The 18,712-nt window shown below is 38.9% G+C and overlaps 1 protein-coding gene across 2 annotated transcripts in view; it reads left to right on the top strand.

Moving 5' to 3' along the window:
* Positions 1-1,415: 1,415 nt before the first annotated feature.
* Positions 1,416-18,712, top strand: part of LOC134753154 (zinc finger protein 354B-like) — a 72,375-nt gene continuing 55,078 nt past the window's right edge. The window contains exons 1-13 of one of the 2 annotated variants that reach the window (XM_063688946.1): positions 1,416-1,670; positions 2,226-2,354; positions 5,859-6,494; positions 6,991-7,125; positions 7,359-7,486; positions 9,215-9,289; positions 10,161-10,290; positions 11,074-11,271; positions 11,817-11,923; positions 12,181-12,244; positions 13,484-13,585; positions 16,334-16,432; positions 17,848-18,239. In XM_063688946.1, coding sequence (XP_063545016.1) covers positions 1,524-1,670; positions 2,226-2,354; positions 5,859-6,494; positions 6,991-7,125; positions 7,359-7,486; positions 9,215-9,289; positions 10,161-10,290; positions 11,074-11,271; positions 11,817-11,923; positions 12,181-12,244; positions 13,484-13,585; positions 16,334-16,432; positions 17,848-18,045 — 2,148 coding nt within the window. In that variant the 5' untranslated portion in view covers positions 1,416-1,523 and the 3' untranslated portion in view covers positions 18,046-18,239. Of the gene's footprint in view, positions 1,671-2,225; positions 2,355-5,858; positions 6,495-6,990; positions 7,126-7,358; positions 7,487-9,214; positions 9,290-10,160; positions 10,291-11,073; positions 11,272-11,816; positions 11,924-12,180; positions 12,245-13,483; positions 13,586-16,333; positions 16,433-17,847; positions 18,240-18,712 lie in introns of those variants that run through there. The other variant, XM_063688947.1, reaches the window with a different exon arrangement.

Below are 18,712 nucleotides of genomic sequence, written 5' to 3'. Positions count from 1 at the left end.
CACAAACTGTGTAGCATGAAGTTATACCCTAAACAGGAGCGAGCTGTCACTTTTTTTGCCATACTAAATTGAACCTTATCACCGAGCCAGAAAGGTGTTCGTACCAAACTAGAGAAAACGGTCCACATGAGATAGCAAAAGTGGGTCGCGGTGTCCCACTCGCACATGTTGCCAATGTTAAAAAAATACCATTTTGGTAGTATTTATATCAATAACTACTAAAATTAAATACCTTCTTATATTATTTAAGTGCTATATTCAGAGTGCGGTTCTGATATCTTTTATGTAATTTGTAAATAGTTATAATGTCAATATTATTAACTGATTTAACCAAGCATGTGCACAACAAAAAATACATTAATTTTAATATGGTAGACATTGTAGTAACTTTGAATATTAATTGGTATCCCCAACTTGATTAAGAAATTTTCAAAATACATGAATGGCGGCGCTCAAGATTTATTTGCGAAATAAAGTATAAAATGGGTAAAAGATGTTGTGTGAAAGGTTGCAGAAGTGAAAGTTTTGTTGATTGTGGTATATCTTTTCACAGGTAAGCCTCAACTATTAAAGTTTACGATAAAAATACGAGAAAACATTGTCAAACTCATTAGGGTGACTATGATGTCGGCACGATGTGAATCGGCCTTACAGAGTTCTTATTACCTACGTACTTACTTAATGTAAAAATAAGTTTACCTAAGTAAGTATATCTTTATTTCGGCATTTTAAATCCAAAATCCTTAAATATTACAGACACATTTATACATAATATTCTATATAAGTTGAACACACATTTCCGTCAGTACACGAAGGCGGCAAATTAAAAAAAAATGGTGCAATTAACCACGATGACGCTTACAGAATAGCTGAAGTGTGCAAAAGAGAAGCCATTACGTATATGAACATACCATGAGTGCGAAAGAGGCAGACTACAAATGAAAAAAAGTGACCATTTTTAGGGTTCCGTACCCAAAGGGTAAAAACGGGACCCTATCACTAAGACTCCGCTGTCCGTCTGTCAGTCTGTCTGTCATCAGTAACAGCTTTTATAACGACAAAATTAAGTAAGGTTTTGTGAAGCGTTTTACAGAGGAGAAAAAAACTATATCCATTCTCTCTGACTTCCTATGCATGAATGAAAAAAGATCTTGGCCCAAACTATACATTCCAACTTATCCTAATATCCCACATACATATGACTTATGGTCACCCTAATTAGAAAGAGATGCAACCGCCCACTTTGACTTCTCATGTGGACACACTTTTTGGACCGTGTACTCCATCCGGTTTATTAAAATCTAAATCCGTGAGTATAATAGATACTTTATGGGTTAAAATTTCCGAACGCATCAAATCTGACAGTGACAACATAGCAAGCGAGAAGCGAGTTGTCCAATCAATCATTTCTTCGATTCGTATTTGGTATTTATGTTTATTGCATTTATTATATGAAACAATGGCAAAAAGCGTACAAATTATGTCTGATCAATATTAAAACAACGTTTGTGTAAAGTAAAACCATGGATATAACACATAATGTAGACGACAAGTCTTCAAATGAGGACGCGTTGTTATGCTGCCGCGCCTGCCTGTCCACCAACGGGAGATTGTTCAACATGCATGAATACAAGCTTGCCGACGCGTTCGCTCACATCACAGGTACTCCTGTAAGTATTAACTGTGAGATATGGATATTCTGTTGGATTAAAATGTTAACGTAATGTTGATCAAAATTTTCTCATTTAATACACACCTAAATATCCGTTTTACTCCTTTCAGCGATAAAACGCCTCTATTACTGCTGATTAGCATTGTCTCATTTATGATTAATAATGACTAGCGTCCAGAGGAGCGGTGGTAAATTTTACACAGAGTAGTTATTAATTAGTTTTTTTACTAACTTTTAAAGATTGAATTAATAAATTATTTATTTACCTGAAGTTAAGCTTTATAAAAGTGTTAGGAAATTATACCAGAATCGGCAGAAAAGGTATCCAAAGGATAAAACGGGACCCTATTGCTAAGACTCCGCTGTCCGTCTGTCCATCTGTCTGTCACCAGGCTGTATCTCATGAACCGTGATAGCTAGACAATTGAAATTTTCACAGATGATGTATTTCTGTTGCCGCTGCAACAATAAATACTAAAAAGTACGGAACCCTCTGTGCGCGAGTCCGACTCGCACTTGGCCGGTTTTTTATTAAAAATATGTTTAATTGTAGGTTGTCAGGGACAGGCAGCCACAGCACCTGTGCGCGTACTGCGGCGCGCGGCTGCTCAAATGCGCATCTTTCAGAGACATGTGCCTGCAGGCACAGCAATCGCTCACACTGTTGTTACTTAAGGAAAAGGTTAGCTCTTCTGTATGGAAATTAAGTTATTAATTATAGAATAGAATAGAATAGAATATATTTTATTTGTAGTAATTGTACATCGTCATATTCAAAAATTATTTACAATTAGAAGAACAATACAATTGAAATAAAACTATGAAAACGGATTATATCGCGTATATTGAATTTATAATACATCCCGACGTTTCGAACTCTTTACAACGTTCGTGGTTCATAGTTTTATTTCATGAGTAACTATCGCGGTAACCGAAGACAATATTAACAATACAATTATTATTACAATTATAAAACCAATAATACATTTAAAAGGCATATGTGTAGTTGTGGTAGCGGGATCTGACTCCAAATGAAACAACTAAATCACTTTCACAGCTGTATTGTTGCTAAGCGGTACACAGTCTCAAGCACAAGCGGAAGGAATATAAGGTAAACAATGCGTAAATCGTAAGCGTTAGCAAGCGCGAGCACAGCGCGGAGCGGCAAGCATTCGCCGTCAAGTTAGGTGTCCGACTGGCGTGGCATGCGGCTCGGACGGCGCGGGCGCGCGCCTGGTCGAGCCGGTTTGTTGGTGTGACGTCACGGCTGCCCGTCCATCGCGGCCGGAGATCGACCGACACAGTAGCTAGGATAATTTGTTTGTATTGATGTTGATTTTAAGGTGTTTATTTATGTATATATTGCATGTAAGTTACTTTAGTGAAAGTGAACGTTTTTATATATTTATTTATGTATTTATACTTATATGTATCGTATTTATTTATTTATATTTATTGTATGTGTAGCTTTATTATTTATGTTTAGTGTTATAAATATTTGGTATTAATATTACATGCTAGTTATGTATATAAGTAAATATTATGATATTATTTATTATTATATACATGCATTTAATAGAAGTATAGTGGTTACACCACATCACTCCCTCCCAGAGACCGTCTTACGGGCGATAATAATCTGGAAACTTTACCCGTCTGCCAGATCTGGTATGTGTTTTCTGCTTATTACTTTCTGTTTCTTTGGTCTTCTGGGGGTGTGTACTCATCTTATCTTTCTTTTCAGGTTCTCTTACGTTGCTGTTGGTGCTATCTTCGAGCGTATAAGCTGGCTTCAATCTGTCAATGGATATGGTGTTCTCTTTTCCATTTACTTTCAGCTTCCAAACTTTGTCTCCTCGTTCTATTACTGCGTGTGGCCCAGTGTAGGCTGGCGTTAATGCGCCACGTACAGCGTCTTCTCTTACGAAGACGTGAGTGGCTGACTTCAGGTCTTTAAAAACGAAAGTTCTCTTGCTTCCATGCCTCGAAGTAGGCACAGGGTGCAGCTGCTGGGTAATATTACGCAGGCGCGCAGTAAAATCGGTGACATCGGTTGTCGTAACTTCGCTGGGTTGAAAGAACTCGCCAGGTAGCCTTAAGGTTTCTCCATAGACGAGCTCTGCGGATGACGTCTGCAGGTCTTCTTTGAACGCACTTCTTATTCCTAGTAAGACTAGTGGTAAGGATTCCGTCCAGTTCTCCTGCGCGTGACAGACAATGGCTGCTTTTAACTGCCTGTGGAATCGTTCAATGAGACCGTTACAGGCAGGGTGATATGCCGTTGTACGTCTGTGTTTAAATCCTGCTATTTTTGCCAAGTACGCGAAGAGTGCCGATTCAAATTGCCTTCCGCGGTCGGTGACGATGTCCACAGGACAGCCGAATCGGGATATCCAAACAGACAGGAGAGCCTTGGCGACTGTTTCAGCTGTAATGTCCATCATCGGAATGGCTTCTGGCCAGCGTGTGTAGCGATCAATGGCAGTAAGACAGTAGCGGTAACCTTGAGATGGCGGCAGAGGTCCGACGATATCTATATGGACATGCGAGAATCGGGCTTTAGGCAGTTGGTACGTTCCTAAGGGTGCCTGGACGTGCCTCGTTACTTTAGAACGTTGGCAGGCTGTGCACGCTCTAGCCCAGTCGTGACAATCTTTGTTCATGTTAGGCCAGATAAATCGTTCTGCTACGAGCCTCGCTGATGCCTTTAATAAGCTCACTTTTCAATTTTTCGTATTTGTTTGTTGCAGGCGGAGATATAATTATATCTTTTACCTCGGCTGCGTACTGCTGCTCTAGTTGGGACAGAACGTAATAAAATTTTGTCGCGTCGGAAGTAATGTTCGACAATATGAATTGGCCTTCCACTTGCTTAAACCAGACCTCTGGTTCTTGTGGCCAAAACGCCGGTATCTTGACTCCGACACGGAATGTGTCGACACCAGTAACAATGCGCTCGGTACCGCTATCTTTCGCTGGCGGATTAATTTTAGCATCTTTACAGCGATCTTCATCTTTATTTTCAGTATCAGACATTATGCTTGACTTACGGTTTCCTTAAGTTGTTGTAATTATCCAGAAGAAAACTGCGACCTTCATCCAAAATAGGGGTCACCAGTGTAGTTGTGGTAGCGGGATCTGACTCCAAATGAAACAACTAAATCACTTTCACAGCTGTATTGTTGCTAAGCGGTACACAGTCTCAAGCACAAGCGGAAGGAATATAAGGTAAACAATGCGTAAATCGTAAGCGTTAGCAAGCGCGAGCACAGCGCGGAGCGGCAAGCATTCGCCGTCAAGTTAGGTGTCCGACTGGCGTGGCATGCGGCTCGGACGGCGCGGGCGCGCGCCTGGTCGAGCCGGTTTGTTGGTGTGACGTCACGGCTGCCCGTCCATCGCGGCCGGAGATCGACCGACACAGTAGCTAGGATAATTTGTTTGTATTGATGTTGATTTTAAGGTGTTTATTTATGTATATATTGCATGTAAGTTACTTTAGTGAAAGTGAACGTTTTTATATATTTATTTATGTATTTATACTTATATGTATCGTATTTATTTATTTATATTTATTGTATGTGTAGCTTTATTATTTATGTTTAGTGTTATAAATATTTGGTATTAATATTACATGCTAGTTATGTATATAAGTAAATATTATGATATTATTTATTATTATATACATGCATTTAATAGAAGTATAGTGGTTACACCACATATGCAAGTCAATACGTTTCTATTAAGTGAACATAATTTTAAGCATGTTTTCATTGAATTGAATTATAAATATAAAAAAAAAATTGAAATGTCATGAAATGATTACATTAAATAAATTATAAGGTTTCGACATATTTAGTCATTCGTCTAGGAATTCTTTTACCGAGTAGTATGCTTTTTTTGTGCAAAACGTTTTGAGTTCGCGTGTGAAACGTCGTTCAGTACTAAAGTTTTTTATTACTTCAGGTAATTTATTATAAATTTTTGCACCTATTACCCTTATAGCTAGTCATGCTCAAAAATAATTGGCAAAGTCTTTCTATCTATCTTCTATCTTTGATTCTATAAATAGAGAAAATGAAATTAAAACTTTTAACAACATATGTTTACTGTAGTATATGCATATAAAGTATAAAGTACTTATTTTAAGAAGACTTATTAATTTTATTATTTTACAATTTCTTTCTAGTTGAATACACAAAATATTAGCAGAATAAAGCCTCCGTCCAACCACCTTAATCTTACAATTACCAACATTGAAACCACAAATTCTCTAGCAGAAGACATCAAACATGAACCTGACATAGACAATATAGACATAGTAGACATCGACGGTATCATAGGCAAGACTGATTTGAAAGAAGAAGTTGAAAAAACTGAAGATAAAAGACCAGCTAGGAATAGGAAAAGAAAAATTGGAACAGCCAAGAAAAATCAAGCAATCAAAATTAAAAACAATGATGAACCCGAAGTCAGTATTTCGGACACTAAAATTAAAACTGAAATCGAAATTGAACGCATCACTTATGATGAATATGCAGTTGAAACTAAAAAAGAAGAAATTGAATCTGATGATAATATAGACGATGTAGATAGTGACAAGGATTTCTTAATTGCTAAAACGCCAGTGAAAAGAACTGCAGTTAAAAAGAAAGTTGCATTAAAAAAAGAAACTAAGAAAGATACAAAGACAGGCCGAGAAGTAAAAAGGAAAAGAAAGGAGGGCAAAAGGAAGTTCAGGGATCCAGCGAATGATAACATGCCTATATTCGATTTTGCTAAATTTGAGAACGCTCATGCAGTTAAAATTGTGATTTTAACCAAGGTAAGGATCACGACAGTACTAGAAAAAAAATCAATTTACAGTTACCAATTTTATAAGATTTTAAATAACTTGCAATGTACGTATGTACCTATGCAATTTTTTTTAGCACACATATAAATATCTGAACACGCCTCTATTGTCAAGGCGTTAGAGTGCGTGTTCAGATATTTTTGAGCACCTCGGCCGCTCCGATATATCTGATGGCGACTGTACGGGTCAAATTTTGCAAGTAAAATATGACCCAAATCCTGGATTCCGATGAAGCCGAAAATGCAACGTTATGGTACCATCGAGCTGTTCTGATGATGGAGACAGGAGGTGGCTATAGAAACTCTGTGATAAAACAAAGCAACATTGTGTTTCGGTTTGTTAGAATTGTCTCAATCAATATTAGTTGTCTGTTGAAAGAAAAGTACAATCAGCGATAAACACTTGAATCAAAAATGACATTGAAAAAAATATTTGTAAGTATTTTATGGAAAGTTTGTATGTGTAGGAGGAACAAATGGACGAAATAAACCTACGGAAGAAAACCAGGAATTATTTGGAGTCTAATTTTCGGTGTGACGACTGCGGGAGAGGTTTTGACGCTGATGCGGCCTACAACAATCATCTGATGCGACACAGCCCTGTGAGTATCATCATGAACATCATCATTTTCATCAGCGTCACTGACATCACTGTCATTTTCGGTGTGACGACTGCGGGAGAGGTTTTGACGCGAAAACTAGTGAAAATAACCGCGAATCATTCAAAACATCAATTCTCTTGTCTTAAAGTTGATTGTGACTTCATGCTTTTATTTTAATATATTGTTGTATTTCAAAAATAAATCAAATTTTCCCTTAATTATTTTACTTTTAGAGCGAGGGCCAATATCCGTGTGAGATCTGCGGCATGCGCTTCAAGCTAAAATGCATGTGTCAACGTCACCAAGACGTGCATCGGCTCAAGTTCATATGCAACGAGTGCAGCTACGTGTCTAGAGACAGGTTAGTCCACCATACCACAGAATAAATAATAGTACTAACTACTAAGGGTTCATCCATTAAATACGTCACACGAATTTCGAGGTTTTTTGAACCCTCTCCCCCTCCTTGTCACACTTGGTCACATTTGGGAAGCCCCTCCCCCCCCTGGTGTGACGTCACATTTTTTCAATTAAATCGGCAAATCGAATTAAGTATTATGCCGTTTAGTACAGCTTTGATGTCTACCGTCCTCCAATTCTCCCTCAATTGCTCAAAGGTTAACTGGAAGAGATCCCTGAAAGGGATAAGTTTGCCTTTGTACAAATGATGCGTTTTTCTCTTGTTTTGTATTTCTTTTTGTACAATAAAGAGTTTTACTGATACTACTACTACTATTATTATTATATTTTTTTATTTTATTAGCCTACTTTGGTGTCCCACTGCTGGGCAAAGGCCTCCCCTCGTTTTCTCCACTCGACCCTGTCGTCGGCATTTTCCCCCCATTTGGGGTAGAATGCGTCCAAGTCGTCCCGCCATCTCCTTTTTGGTCTGCCTGCACCCCGGCCTGCACCGTCTATGGTGCTCCGTGGGTCCCACTAAGTAACCATTTTGGCCCACCTTTCCGGGTGCATGCGACAGACATGTCCCGCCCAGTCCCACTTAAGCTTAGCGGTCTTGACGCCTACATCTGCAACTCTAGTTCTGGAGCGTAGTTCCGTGTTTCTGATTCGATCAGTTCTACGAACACCTAATATACTACGCTCCATAGCTCGCTGGCAAACCTTGAGTTTCGATTTTAGGGCCTCAGTTAATGACCAAGTTTGTGCACCGTAAGTTAGGATGGGCAGGATGCACATGTCAAGGAGTTTGCGCTTAAGACACAAGGGAAGGTCACCCTTCATTAGCGCTTTCATGGACCAGAAGCTCTTCCAGGCGTTCTCGATACGTCTGTCGATTTATTAATATTTTATCAAAATATTATTGACAAAAGAAATATTAGTAATTTTATAACATAACAGATTAGGAAAGAAAATTAAACGATTAAAAACGATTATCGTTCCAAGAACTTCTTATTTAACTGTACAGCGATTAAAATAATTTAAATAAGTTAAAGTGATATCACAAAGTTTGTGACTCCCCCTCCCCCTTGTCACAACATGTCACATTTTCCTAACCCCCCCTAAACGTGTGATGTAATTAATGAATGGTTTTATTCTATGCAGTGTAATAACCCAAATCATTAGTTTGGCGCTATTAGGAAAAAAATCTCAGTATTGAACGTTAATAAGTAATAATAATAACAAAACCTTTTTAGTATTCAGTTTATATACAATTTAATTGTTAACTCCCTGATACTCTTGCATTTTTTTTTTCATTATTGTTGTTATTGTTTTTGTTCTTGTTTGCACAAATAGCTCTGTTTTACTCTGTAGAAACTTTATTAAACATGATGTTAAAATATTTTCATGCAGGAAACTGTAAGTCTAGCTTTATGAAAATTTCCAGTGTTATGTATTACCATAGAAGACTGTTTGTTTCTTAAATAAATAAATAAAATTAACCCTAGAGACTAATACATGTCTGTTATATTGTAGTAATAAAATAATAAATAAATAAATAATAGCTGCTGTTTTATTTATAATTGTTGCCATGTATTTTTATGTCACTGTAAAAGTTGTATGGACTTGTATATGAATTCTCGTGATTTCTTGTATGTATATACCTATATAATATAACTTGTTGATACAGGTATCAAGCGAGACGGCACCACGCCATGCACACGGGCAAGACGTATGAGTGTCAGCACTGCGGGAAGGTTTTCAAGTAAGTATTCTGTTGTGTATTTTGTCTCTAGAGAGGGACTATTTATCATACATACGATATATTTTTTCTTTTATACTACGTCGGTGGCAAACAAGCATACGGCCCGCCTGATGTTAAGCAGTCTCCGTAGCCTATGTACGCCTGCAACTCCAGAGGAGTTACATGCGCGTTGCCGACCCTAACACTCCTCTCCCTCGAGCTCTGGCAACCTTACTCACCGGCAGGAACACAACACTATGAGTAGGGTCTAGTGTTATTTGGCTGCGGTTTTCTGTAAGTATAACATTAAAGCGTTAGTTAAAGAACTATGTCTTATTAAATACTTTGATATTACACTATAATTAGTGTACTTTTGATGTTGTTTTTAGGGTTCCGTACCCAAAGGGTAAAAACGGGACCCTATTACTAAGACTCAGCTGTCCGTCTGTCTGTCTGTCACCAGGCTGTATCTCATGAACCGTGACAGCTAGACAGTTGAAATTTTCACAGATGATGTATTTCTGTTGCCGCTATAACAACAAATACTAAAAAGTACGGAACCCACGGTGGGCGAGTCCGACTCGCACTTGACCGGTTTTTTAGATTCAATTTGTTTACCCCAAAATCAAGCAGTTACTATCCGGTGTCCGGCCGGATAGTGTGTCACTATCCGGTAACCGGCTGGATATTAAAATAACGCCCAGATACCGGATAGTAATCGAATATCCGGTGCATCTCTACTCTTGAAACAGCGACGTCTCTAAAGCAAGCATAAGGCAGAGAGATGTCTTCCACAATGATTTTGAACTTTATTTCAAAGTGCCAAGGTTTAATTCTTCGTAATTTCTGGCTGTTTTATGCCCATTAACTAATTAGTTTACTTTCTTCTTAGAAAAAGTTCGACTTATCTGTCGCACGTGCGAATGGCTCACCCCGCGCTGAACGCCGCGTGCGACGTGTGCGGGGAGACGTTCGTGGGACAACTAGGGCTGAAGCTGCACAAGAGCAGGGCGCATGCAGAGGTAAGGATTCCCATGACATGTCAGGAAGCTAAGGTTGGAGTTGGGGAGAGGAAAGAGGGGGGCGTCGTGGTAGAATGTTCGCGATCCCAGGGCGCTCCCCCAAACGGCATATTGTGGGAAACGCTGGTGTGGGTTTAGTGGGTAGGCTCTTCCCCCTCTGTTCTCAATGGAAAGAGAGAGAGTCCCACATACCCCCCATAATAGGCCCACCTCAGGTCAGGGGGACGATGCGTAACAGCATTTCCAACCGAGAAAAAAAAAGGTATGCAGCAGTTTTGGTATTTTTTAACCAGAGAGAGAGAGCACCTCCTACCATCACTGAAACATACCTTAAATACTTTAAAAAATATACATTATATAAAGTTTTCTTGCCAAAAAAGTATGTTAAATAAAATTAAATCATACTGGAAATGAAAAAGGATTTTCAGGCTGATGACCGGACTTTTGTCTGGATATACCATTTTCAGGGTTCCGTACCAAAAAGGTATTTCATATGGCAACCATAGCCATTCTAGAATTTATCTTTGATAATAGTGATGAAATAATGATCAGTTAGCTTCTTTAGACGTTAACTTGATCAATAAAATTAAATGTCAGCTTACATTTAGAGTTTTGAATGATTCACGGTTAGTTTCACTAGACTTATATTGCTCATGATGCATGATGCATGTAACTGCGTTGAAATATCGGGTGCTCATATATAATACAAAAGGTAATCACGGTCTATATCCCGGTCAATATAAGTCTAGCTTACATTTAGACATGCATGTCTCCTTTTTTCAGAAACCGCAACAGTTTAAGTGCACGACGTGCTCAGCAAACTTTGTCAGTTTAGAAGCTCTGAACAGACACACAGACACGGCCGGCGAGCACGGAGACCTGCGGCCGTGCGAGCAGTGCGGCGAGAACTGTGCGAGCGAGGAGGCGCTACAGGAACATGTTGAGGAGATGCATCCGAAAGAAACCTATAACTGTTCAGAGGTTAGTTTCTTACTACTTCAACATGTCTGACATGTGTAAGGGTAACTTTTCAGGCGCCAAAAGTATGTTCCATTGGGCTCGGGGTATATTTTCGTCCTTTTTACGGTGGAAACGGCGGGCTGCTGACGCGAAATAATGGTGTTGGCCGGTCGTAGTATTTAGCAGATGGCGCCAGCATAGCTTGCCTTGTCAACCCCTAGAATTGCGTCAGATTTTTGTTTTTGTAATGGAATTTTATGGCCTTGAAGGCCAGCCCTTAAGCCAAATCTCATAGAATTATAGCGGTAAAGAAGTAGGAAGTACTTGGTCCCCAAATTGTATAATGACATACCTTATGATGTAAGGAAATGTAAGTCATTTAGGATGTTTAATCAAATTGTTACTCACTCCACTCGCCTTTTTTGACCTCTCTTAAACAACGGTTGCATAAAATACTATAATTTGCTCGGGACAAGACAAACAGTATGAGGATTCCATACAAGTGATAGTCTTACCCCGGTGATAGTCTTACTTACCCCAACTTACCGTGTATGTTTTGTTTTTAGTGCGGCATGACTTTCCCGAGTGCAGCGGCGTGCGAGTTACACCACAAGCGCAAGCATTTAGGCCAGCGATACACCGGCACTAAAATCGACCGCGCCATGCGCAAGCGGTAAATCTTATATAGATCTTTTGTTTATTCATACAAAATCATATAAAAACAAAAATCTTCTTCGACCTAGCGTTCTCCCGGCCTAGCGCCAGGGTCCGCTTTCCTACTCAATCTTCTCCACTTTGCATCTTCGGCATCCTCAGGAGTGAGATTGTTCTCTAGCATGTCCGCTATTACGACGTCCAGCCAGCGCTTCTTAGTAGTACGTGATTATTATGTATATATTAAATGTCATAAAAATATTTTTTTATTGAAAGGTACGCGCAGAAGCCGCAACCGAAAGGGGTCTTCGTGTGTGAGCAGTGTGGACGAGTTGCGAAGGTAAATTCATAGTTTTGCTTGTCAATAACTAAAATTATTAATTATTATTCCCTGTGCCCAACTTGCCCAAGTAAGGAGTCGGACCTGCATCCACTTTTCGGGGCAACGCAACGCAAATATACCTGCTGGTCGTCAACATCATATCTAATTATCCAATACTTCGAACTTAAACTATCGTGAGACATATTTCAAAATATTTAGATCAGTACGAGTGTCCGCGGCCGTTGTACGTCGTGCACTCAACCGCCGCGGACACTCGTGCCTGAGGAAGGATTCCCAAAGAATCCGAAACATGTCCAAAAGCGACTAAAAATACACTACACACACAACTACACACACACAAAACACACACACACACAATAAACACACACTAATACACAATACACACACACACACACACTGGTAATACACTGAGAACTCGGTTTATGACTCTGGATACAGGCATTATCAGTTGTTTAAACTGCCTGTCTGCATTACAAATAATAAATAAATAAATAAAAATAATAGTGAGTAAAAACCGTACTGATCTAAATATATCCAATACTTTTATATAATCAAAAAAAAGAAAAGAAAAAGAAGGGGCCCGTCTGAAAATCAGCGCTGGGTATATTTCCACATATATCTAGCAAAAAGCTGAGATTGGTACCCATTGCCTATACCACAAACAGACTAGATGTAGTTTGCTGTTAATTTTTTTTCTGTGCATGTTTTCTATAATGTTTTTGTGCAATTAAGTGTATTGTGTATTTTGTTTTTTCTCTTGTGCAATTTTTTTTTCTGGTAGTGGCAATAAATTTTTTATCTTTTTATAATATTTAAAACAGATAATAAATGATTAATATGTTATTTCACAGAAGATTTTTAATCCCATACTTTTTTTGCAAATTCTATAACATAACTAATAGTTTATCTGATGGCTTTCGACCCGGGTATGTCCTTAAACTGTACGTCCAAAAAAGAGAGGTACGGGCACTGAATGTCATCTCGCTTTGTGTGGTAGGGCACAACAAAACCTAGACCCTACTCATAATGTTGTGTTCCTGCCAGTTAGGTTGCCAGAGTTCAACGAGGGTGCGGAGTGTAAGGGTCGGCAACGCGCATGTAACACCTCTGGAGTTGCAGGCGTCCTTAGGCTACGGAGACTGCTTACCATATGCTTGCCACCGACGTCGTATTAAAAAAAAACGATGATTTTTGACTGCAATAAAACGACATTTAACTAATACAACATTGTAACAGAACGCGACCCTGCTACGGTACCACCAGCGCAGCCATCAGGAAGTGAAGCCGTTCGCCTGTAACATTTGCCCGAAGAGCTTCCCCTTGAAAACGGCGCTAGAGGTGAGCAATTAAGCACCAATGTTATGACATATATCGCAGGTATAGAATTTTTCCCATACACCTGTAATCTCTGTCATCCCTTAAAAACGGTGTTAGAGGTAAACATTTAGTTATATCACATGTCATGGAGCTACAGTTTCTCCTATACACCACCACCTTTCATCCCTTGAAAACGATACTAGAGGTAAGAATAAAATTATTTTCACGGAGTAGGATGGAGATGGCAAGTGGGCGTTCCCGTCTATCCGACAGTTAGTAGCGACCGACTCACTTTATGCACAGACTATGCTCAGTTGTTGTGTAAACTTCATGCTCGAATGACATTCACGTCGTACGTACGCTCGTCTAACAAAAATTGATAATTAAATTTAAAATGCCGTATTGTGCAGTATTAAGCTGCAGAAATCACAGCGGTTTAAAAAATCTTTCACGTGGAGGTATTTCCTATCACCGGTGGTTATTTATTTAAATATAATCCGATAAATACGAAAAATCCGTTTCTATTGCATTATTTACGAATGTTCGTTAAGTAAATCTATATTTTATCAGTTAGAACTTAGAGTTCACAATCCTTTGTCACTATTCTTTACGTTTATCTGGAATATTCGCTATCCTAAATGTCAAATAACTTCGCTACTCAGATGCTGCGCAATGTCGATATTTATATCGATAAAGTTAAAGTTACGATATTTCAAGTTTGATGTTTGGTAGTTCGGTAATAAATTATTATTTTAGACACGTTTCTAATTATTATTTGGGATAATCAATGTCTTAGTAAATATGGCAGCTCTGGTCATCAAGCACTAAGTTAAGTCGGGGTCATTTTATGGCAACCTTTCAAACCTTCGTATTCCTTTATATAAGTTTTTGTTTTTTACACCTATCATATTTTCATCGTTAATATAATTAGACTAGGTACTTAATGCACTTATGCGTACAATGCATGCAATGTGCCATGAATAAACGTTTTATATTTTCTATTTCTTTATTATTAATTATTGTAGGTTACCACAAGATGCCGATATTAAAAATAAATGGGTCAATGCTACTGGGCAAGAAAATTAGTTTCCGCAAAAATATAGCACCATTTGCTAGGAGCATTTCTTAGAGAAAGATTTCTGGGGATAAAATTGCCATACATCTCATCTAGCGTCCACACGCCTAAAACTTAGTTACTAATTTAGTAATTATTAGTGACATTCGGGCTCACTTAATTAATAAAAAGTGTTCCGTACCACGCAAACTAGCGTGAAATATTGGAATTTTGCCGCCCCCCTTCCTGATTTGATAGGTCACAATCTTACAATCAAATCAAGTGGGATCGATGAGCCAGTTTCATGTATGCTTTCACACCATACAATTAATTTGACAATTTAATCAGGTTGTCCCGTCTAGATTGGCCTTAAATGCTGCTACAAGTAAATATATTGTTAAAGACGAATACTTACCTATGTAAGTAATTGCAGATTTGTGATCACAAAATAACAGCAATACCGAGTTAATAGACCTTTAAAGAACTATGATTTTATCTGTTTGACTTTAAGATATATTTAATGTTCACATTAACAACCTAGTTGGTCAATTAATAAGAAACAAATTTCTAGTTAGATATTTGTTGTACTGTACTACATATTATTTTTCATACAATCACGATTATCACTACCTATATTATAATCATAAATAAAGTATCATCTAAATGTGTATATGTGTATGTGTACATACGGTAATGAAATATCAATACCTAACTGAACACACAAATATCGATAAAACACTCCGATTACACTGTCCCCTCCCTATATCGAATGGAACGATGTTCCAACGGTTAGCTACTCGCAGGCGTGTAGAGATCTCGAAAACACCAGTGTAACGTGACCGTGAGATCCGTAACAAACCATGCGTAATTAGACCTTACTTATACTGGTTTTTTAGCCCTTTTCTCGCCTGTAATAAGTAAGTGATTTTAAAACTATAAAATAACGCCATCTGGTGTTGAGTAGTTGTATTAGGTGAACGTTGAGCGAGCTTTTGTGAGATGAATGAGATAATGAAAGAGTCGTATGTCATATAGCTTTGACATTATAATTTAAACCGTCACTCATGTAGCCTACAGTTGATATTCGTTCGAGAAATGTCCACCGGTAATAACTTTTTGGTATGGAAAGTTGCTACGAATCAGAGCAATTTTGTAAGTGTGTGACGTATTTTAACGTGGCTATGAATGTGTGAGTTTAGCGACACTGGTTTTCATACTAAATAGGAGTCATTTCACATCCACTAGTTTATTAATTCGTGATTATTTTATTACACATGTCGCGGGTGTAGAGTTTCGCCCGTACACCTGCAACATATGTAATCCCTTAAAACCGGTGCTAGAGGTAAACATTTAGTTATTACACATGTCGCGGGTGTAGAGTTTCTCACTTTTATAGAGAAAGATCAAGATAACTCTGCAGCGATTTTTATAGCACAGACGTGGAAGTTATTTAAACGTCATAATTTCACTGAAGATTGACGTTTAAAATAACACTTGCACGTCTCTGCTATAATAATCGCTGTAGAGTTATCTTGGACTAGAATACCTGTAAATTAAAACACAAGTAGGCTTAGCACGGATGCATCGCGTATTTTTCTAACTGTATTAATTAGAAAAGGGCGAGTAGTCTACCTTCTATCTGTCGCGCGAATATGTAAATCGTAGAATTTATGACAAAATAATTGATTGAATAATACATTTTTGTGTGTGTGCAGGAGCATATCCGGTCGCACACGGGGGAGAAGCCGTACCAGTGCCCCGAGTGCCCGCTCGCCTTCAGCCTGAAGGGGAACTTTAACCGGCATCACAAAACTGTGAGTCAGTCATGAATACATAATGTATGTCGCCTCAAGAAAAAGGGGCCGGGTTGTTGATTTTAAGCACGGTGTTTTTTTTGTAGATAAATAGAAAAAATATTAGAGTACAGACTTACCAACTCTATTTTCGTGTATAACTTTATTAATATTCTGAATGTAAGTTTTTTTTCCTTTAAATTGATATAAGTTCCGAATTGGTTACCAAATGGCTATCATTATTGGCCCATTTCGTAAAGTAGAAAAATAAAAACCGGCCAAGTGCGAGTCGAACTCGCGCACCGAGGGTTCCGTACTTTTAGTATTTGTTGTTATAGCGGCAACAGAAATACATCATTTGTGAAAATTTCAACTGTCTAGCTATCACGGTTCATGAGATACAGCCTGGTGACAGACAGACAGACAGACGGACAGCGGAGTCTTAGTAATAGGGTCCCGTTTTTACCCTTTGGGTACGGAACCCTAAAAACAAACAATACCGTGCGACATTTTTTTTTTATGAAATAGGAGGCAAACGAGCAGACGGATCACCAGAGGGGTTGTAAGTGCGTTGCCGGCCTTTAAGATGGGAATACGCTCTTTTCTTTTCTTGAAGGTTTGAAGTTCATATCGGTCCGGAAATACCGCGACAGTTCATTCCACAGTTTAGCTAGTGAAATGAAAGTAGTGGTTGTAAAGAATTCAATCATTTTTAGGGTTCCGTACCCAAGGGGTAAAAACGGGACCCTATTACTAAGACTTTACTGTCCGTCTGTCTGTCACCAGGCTGTATCTCATGAACCGTCATAGCTAGAGATTTGAAATTTTCACAGATGATGTATTTCTGTTGCCGCTATAACAACAAATACTAAAAACAGAATAAAAATAAATATTTGTTGCTCCCGTACAACAAACGTGATTTTTTTGCCGTTTTTTGCGTAACGGTACGGAACCCTTCGTGCGCGAGTCCGACTCGCACTTGGCCTTCTTCTTCTTGTTGTGCCATATCCTTAGCGGATGTCGGCGACCATCTTACGGAACTTGGTTCTATCTTGTGCCAATCTAGACAAACTGGCAGTGTCATTGTACTTGGCCGGTTTTTTTTAAATAACTTTAGTGTTTTTCTTTACGTTCAAAGTAGCTCCTATAGATGCCAAGGTGAAAGAAGGACGATTACGTTGGTACGGGCACGTAATGAGGCGTGAAGAAACTCATCCCATAAACCGGGTCCTTAATCTCCCAGAACAGCCGAAGGGACAAGGCAGGCCACCTTCTACATGGTGGTCTAACGTGCAAAGAGAGGTCCAGAAGCAGAACATTAACCCACAGACAACCCGAAATAGAATTTGGCGCAAATGTACGGAAAGAACCGACCCCAGATAAACTGGGATAAGGGTAGGACAAAGAAGAAGAACTTTAGTGTTTTTTTTCCACAGGCGCACCAAGGAGTTCGCGCGAACGTCCCGTGCTCGATCTGCGGGCGCGTGTTCTCCACTAAAGCGGTGTTGCGCACGCACGTCAACACCGTGCACCACGGCCAACCGTGGCCCAAGAGAGACCGCACTAAACGGCCCAAGAGCGGCCACACCACACCCAGTGGCGACACACTAGTACTCACACATACTAAACAATAGTTATTTGATTTGTGACGTTTACAACCAAAAGGTACCACATTGTCACTAGTCGATAAGGTTGATTTCAAATTGAAGTTATATGAAAATAGCGCCTTATCGACAACCGACAATAAGTACCCTTTTGGTTGAGAATGGCACATTTGTGGTTGCTTAGGCTGCCTGTCCACTGAAGCGGAGCGGAGCGGAGATGCAGGGAATTGGGTGTAATCTCCGCTCCGCCTCAGTGGTCAGGCAGCCATAAAATAAGTTTTATCGTAAATATTTATATACATAATATATAGAAATTAATAAAATTATACTTAAATCGTTCTATATTTTCGTTTCATTTAATACAGATAATCCTGTAAGGCTGTAAATGTGACGTTTTCAATCAAATGGTACCACATTGGCGCTTACCATAAGAAAGAAAATTGCTTGTATGTTTATACGAAACACCTGTTAGAGTGTCCTTATGGCAAGCGACAATGTGGTACCTTTTGCTTGAAAACGACACAATTAAAACACAATTCCTTTACATTTATTCTTATCCTATACGTTTCATCATCATCATCTTCCTCGCATTATCCCGGCATTTTGACAAAATCCCAAGAATTGACGTAGGAATTGACCTTCCAACCCAGAGGGGAATCCAGGCCTTGTTAGGATCAGTCCGGTTTCCTCACGATGT

The sequence above is a fragment of the Cydia strobilella genome, chromosome 26, assembly GCF_947568885.1.
Source record: "Cydia strobilella chromosome 26, ilCydStro3.1, whole genome shotgun sequence".
NCBI lineage: Eukaryota > Metazoa > Arthropoda > Insecta > Lepidoptera > Tortricidae > Cydia > Cydia strobilella.
The sequence above is the reverse complement of the archived record's forward strand: the minus strand, read 5'-3'. Positions and strand labels throughout refer to the sequence as shown.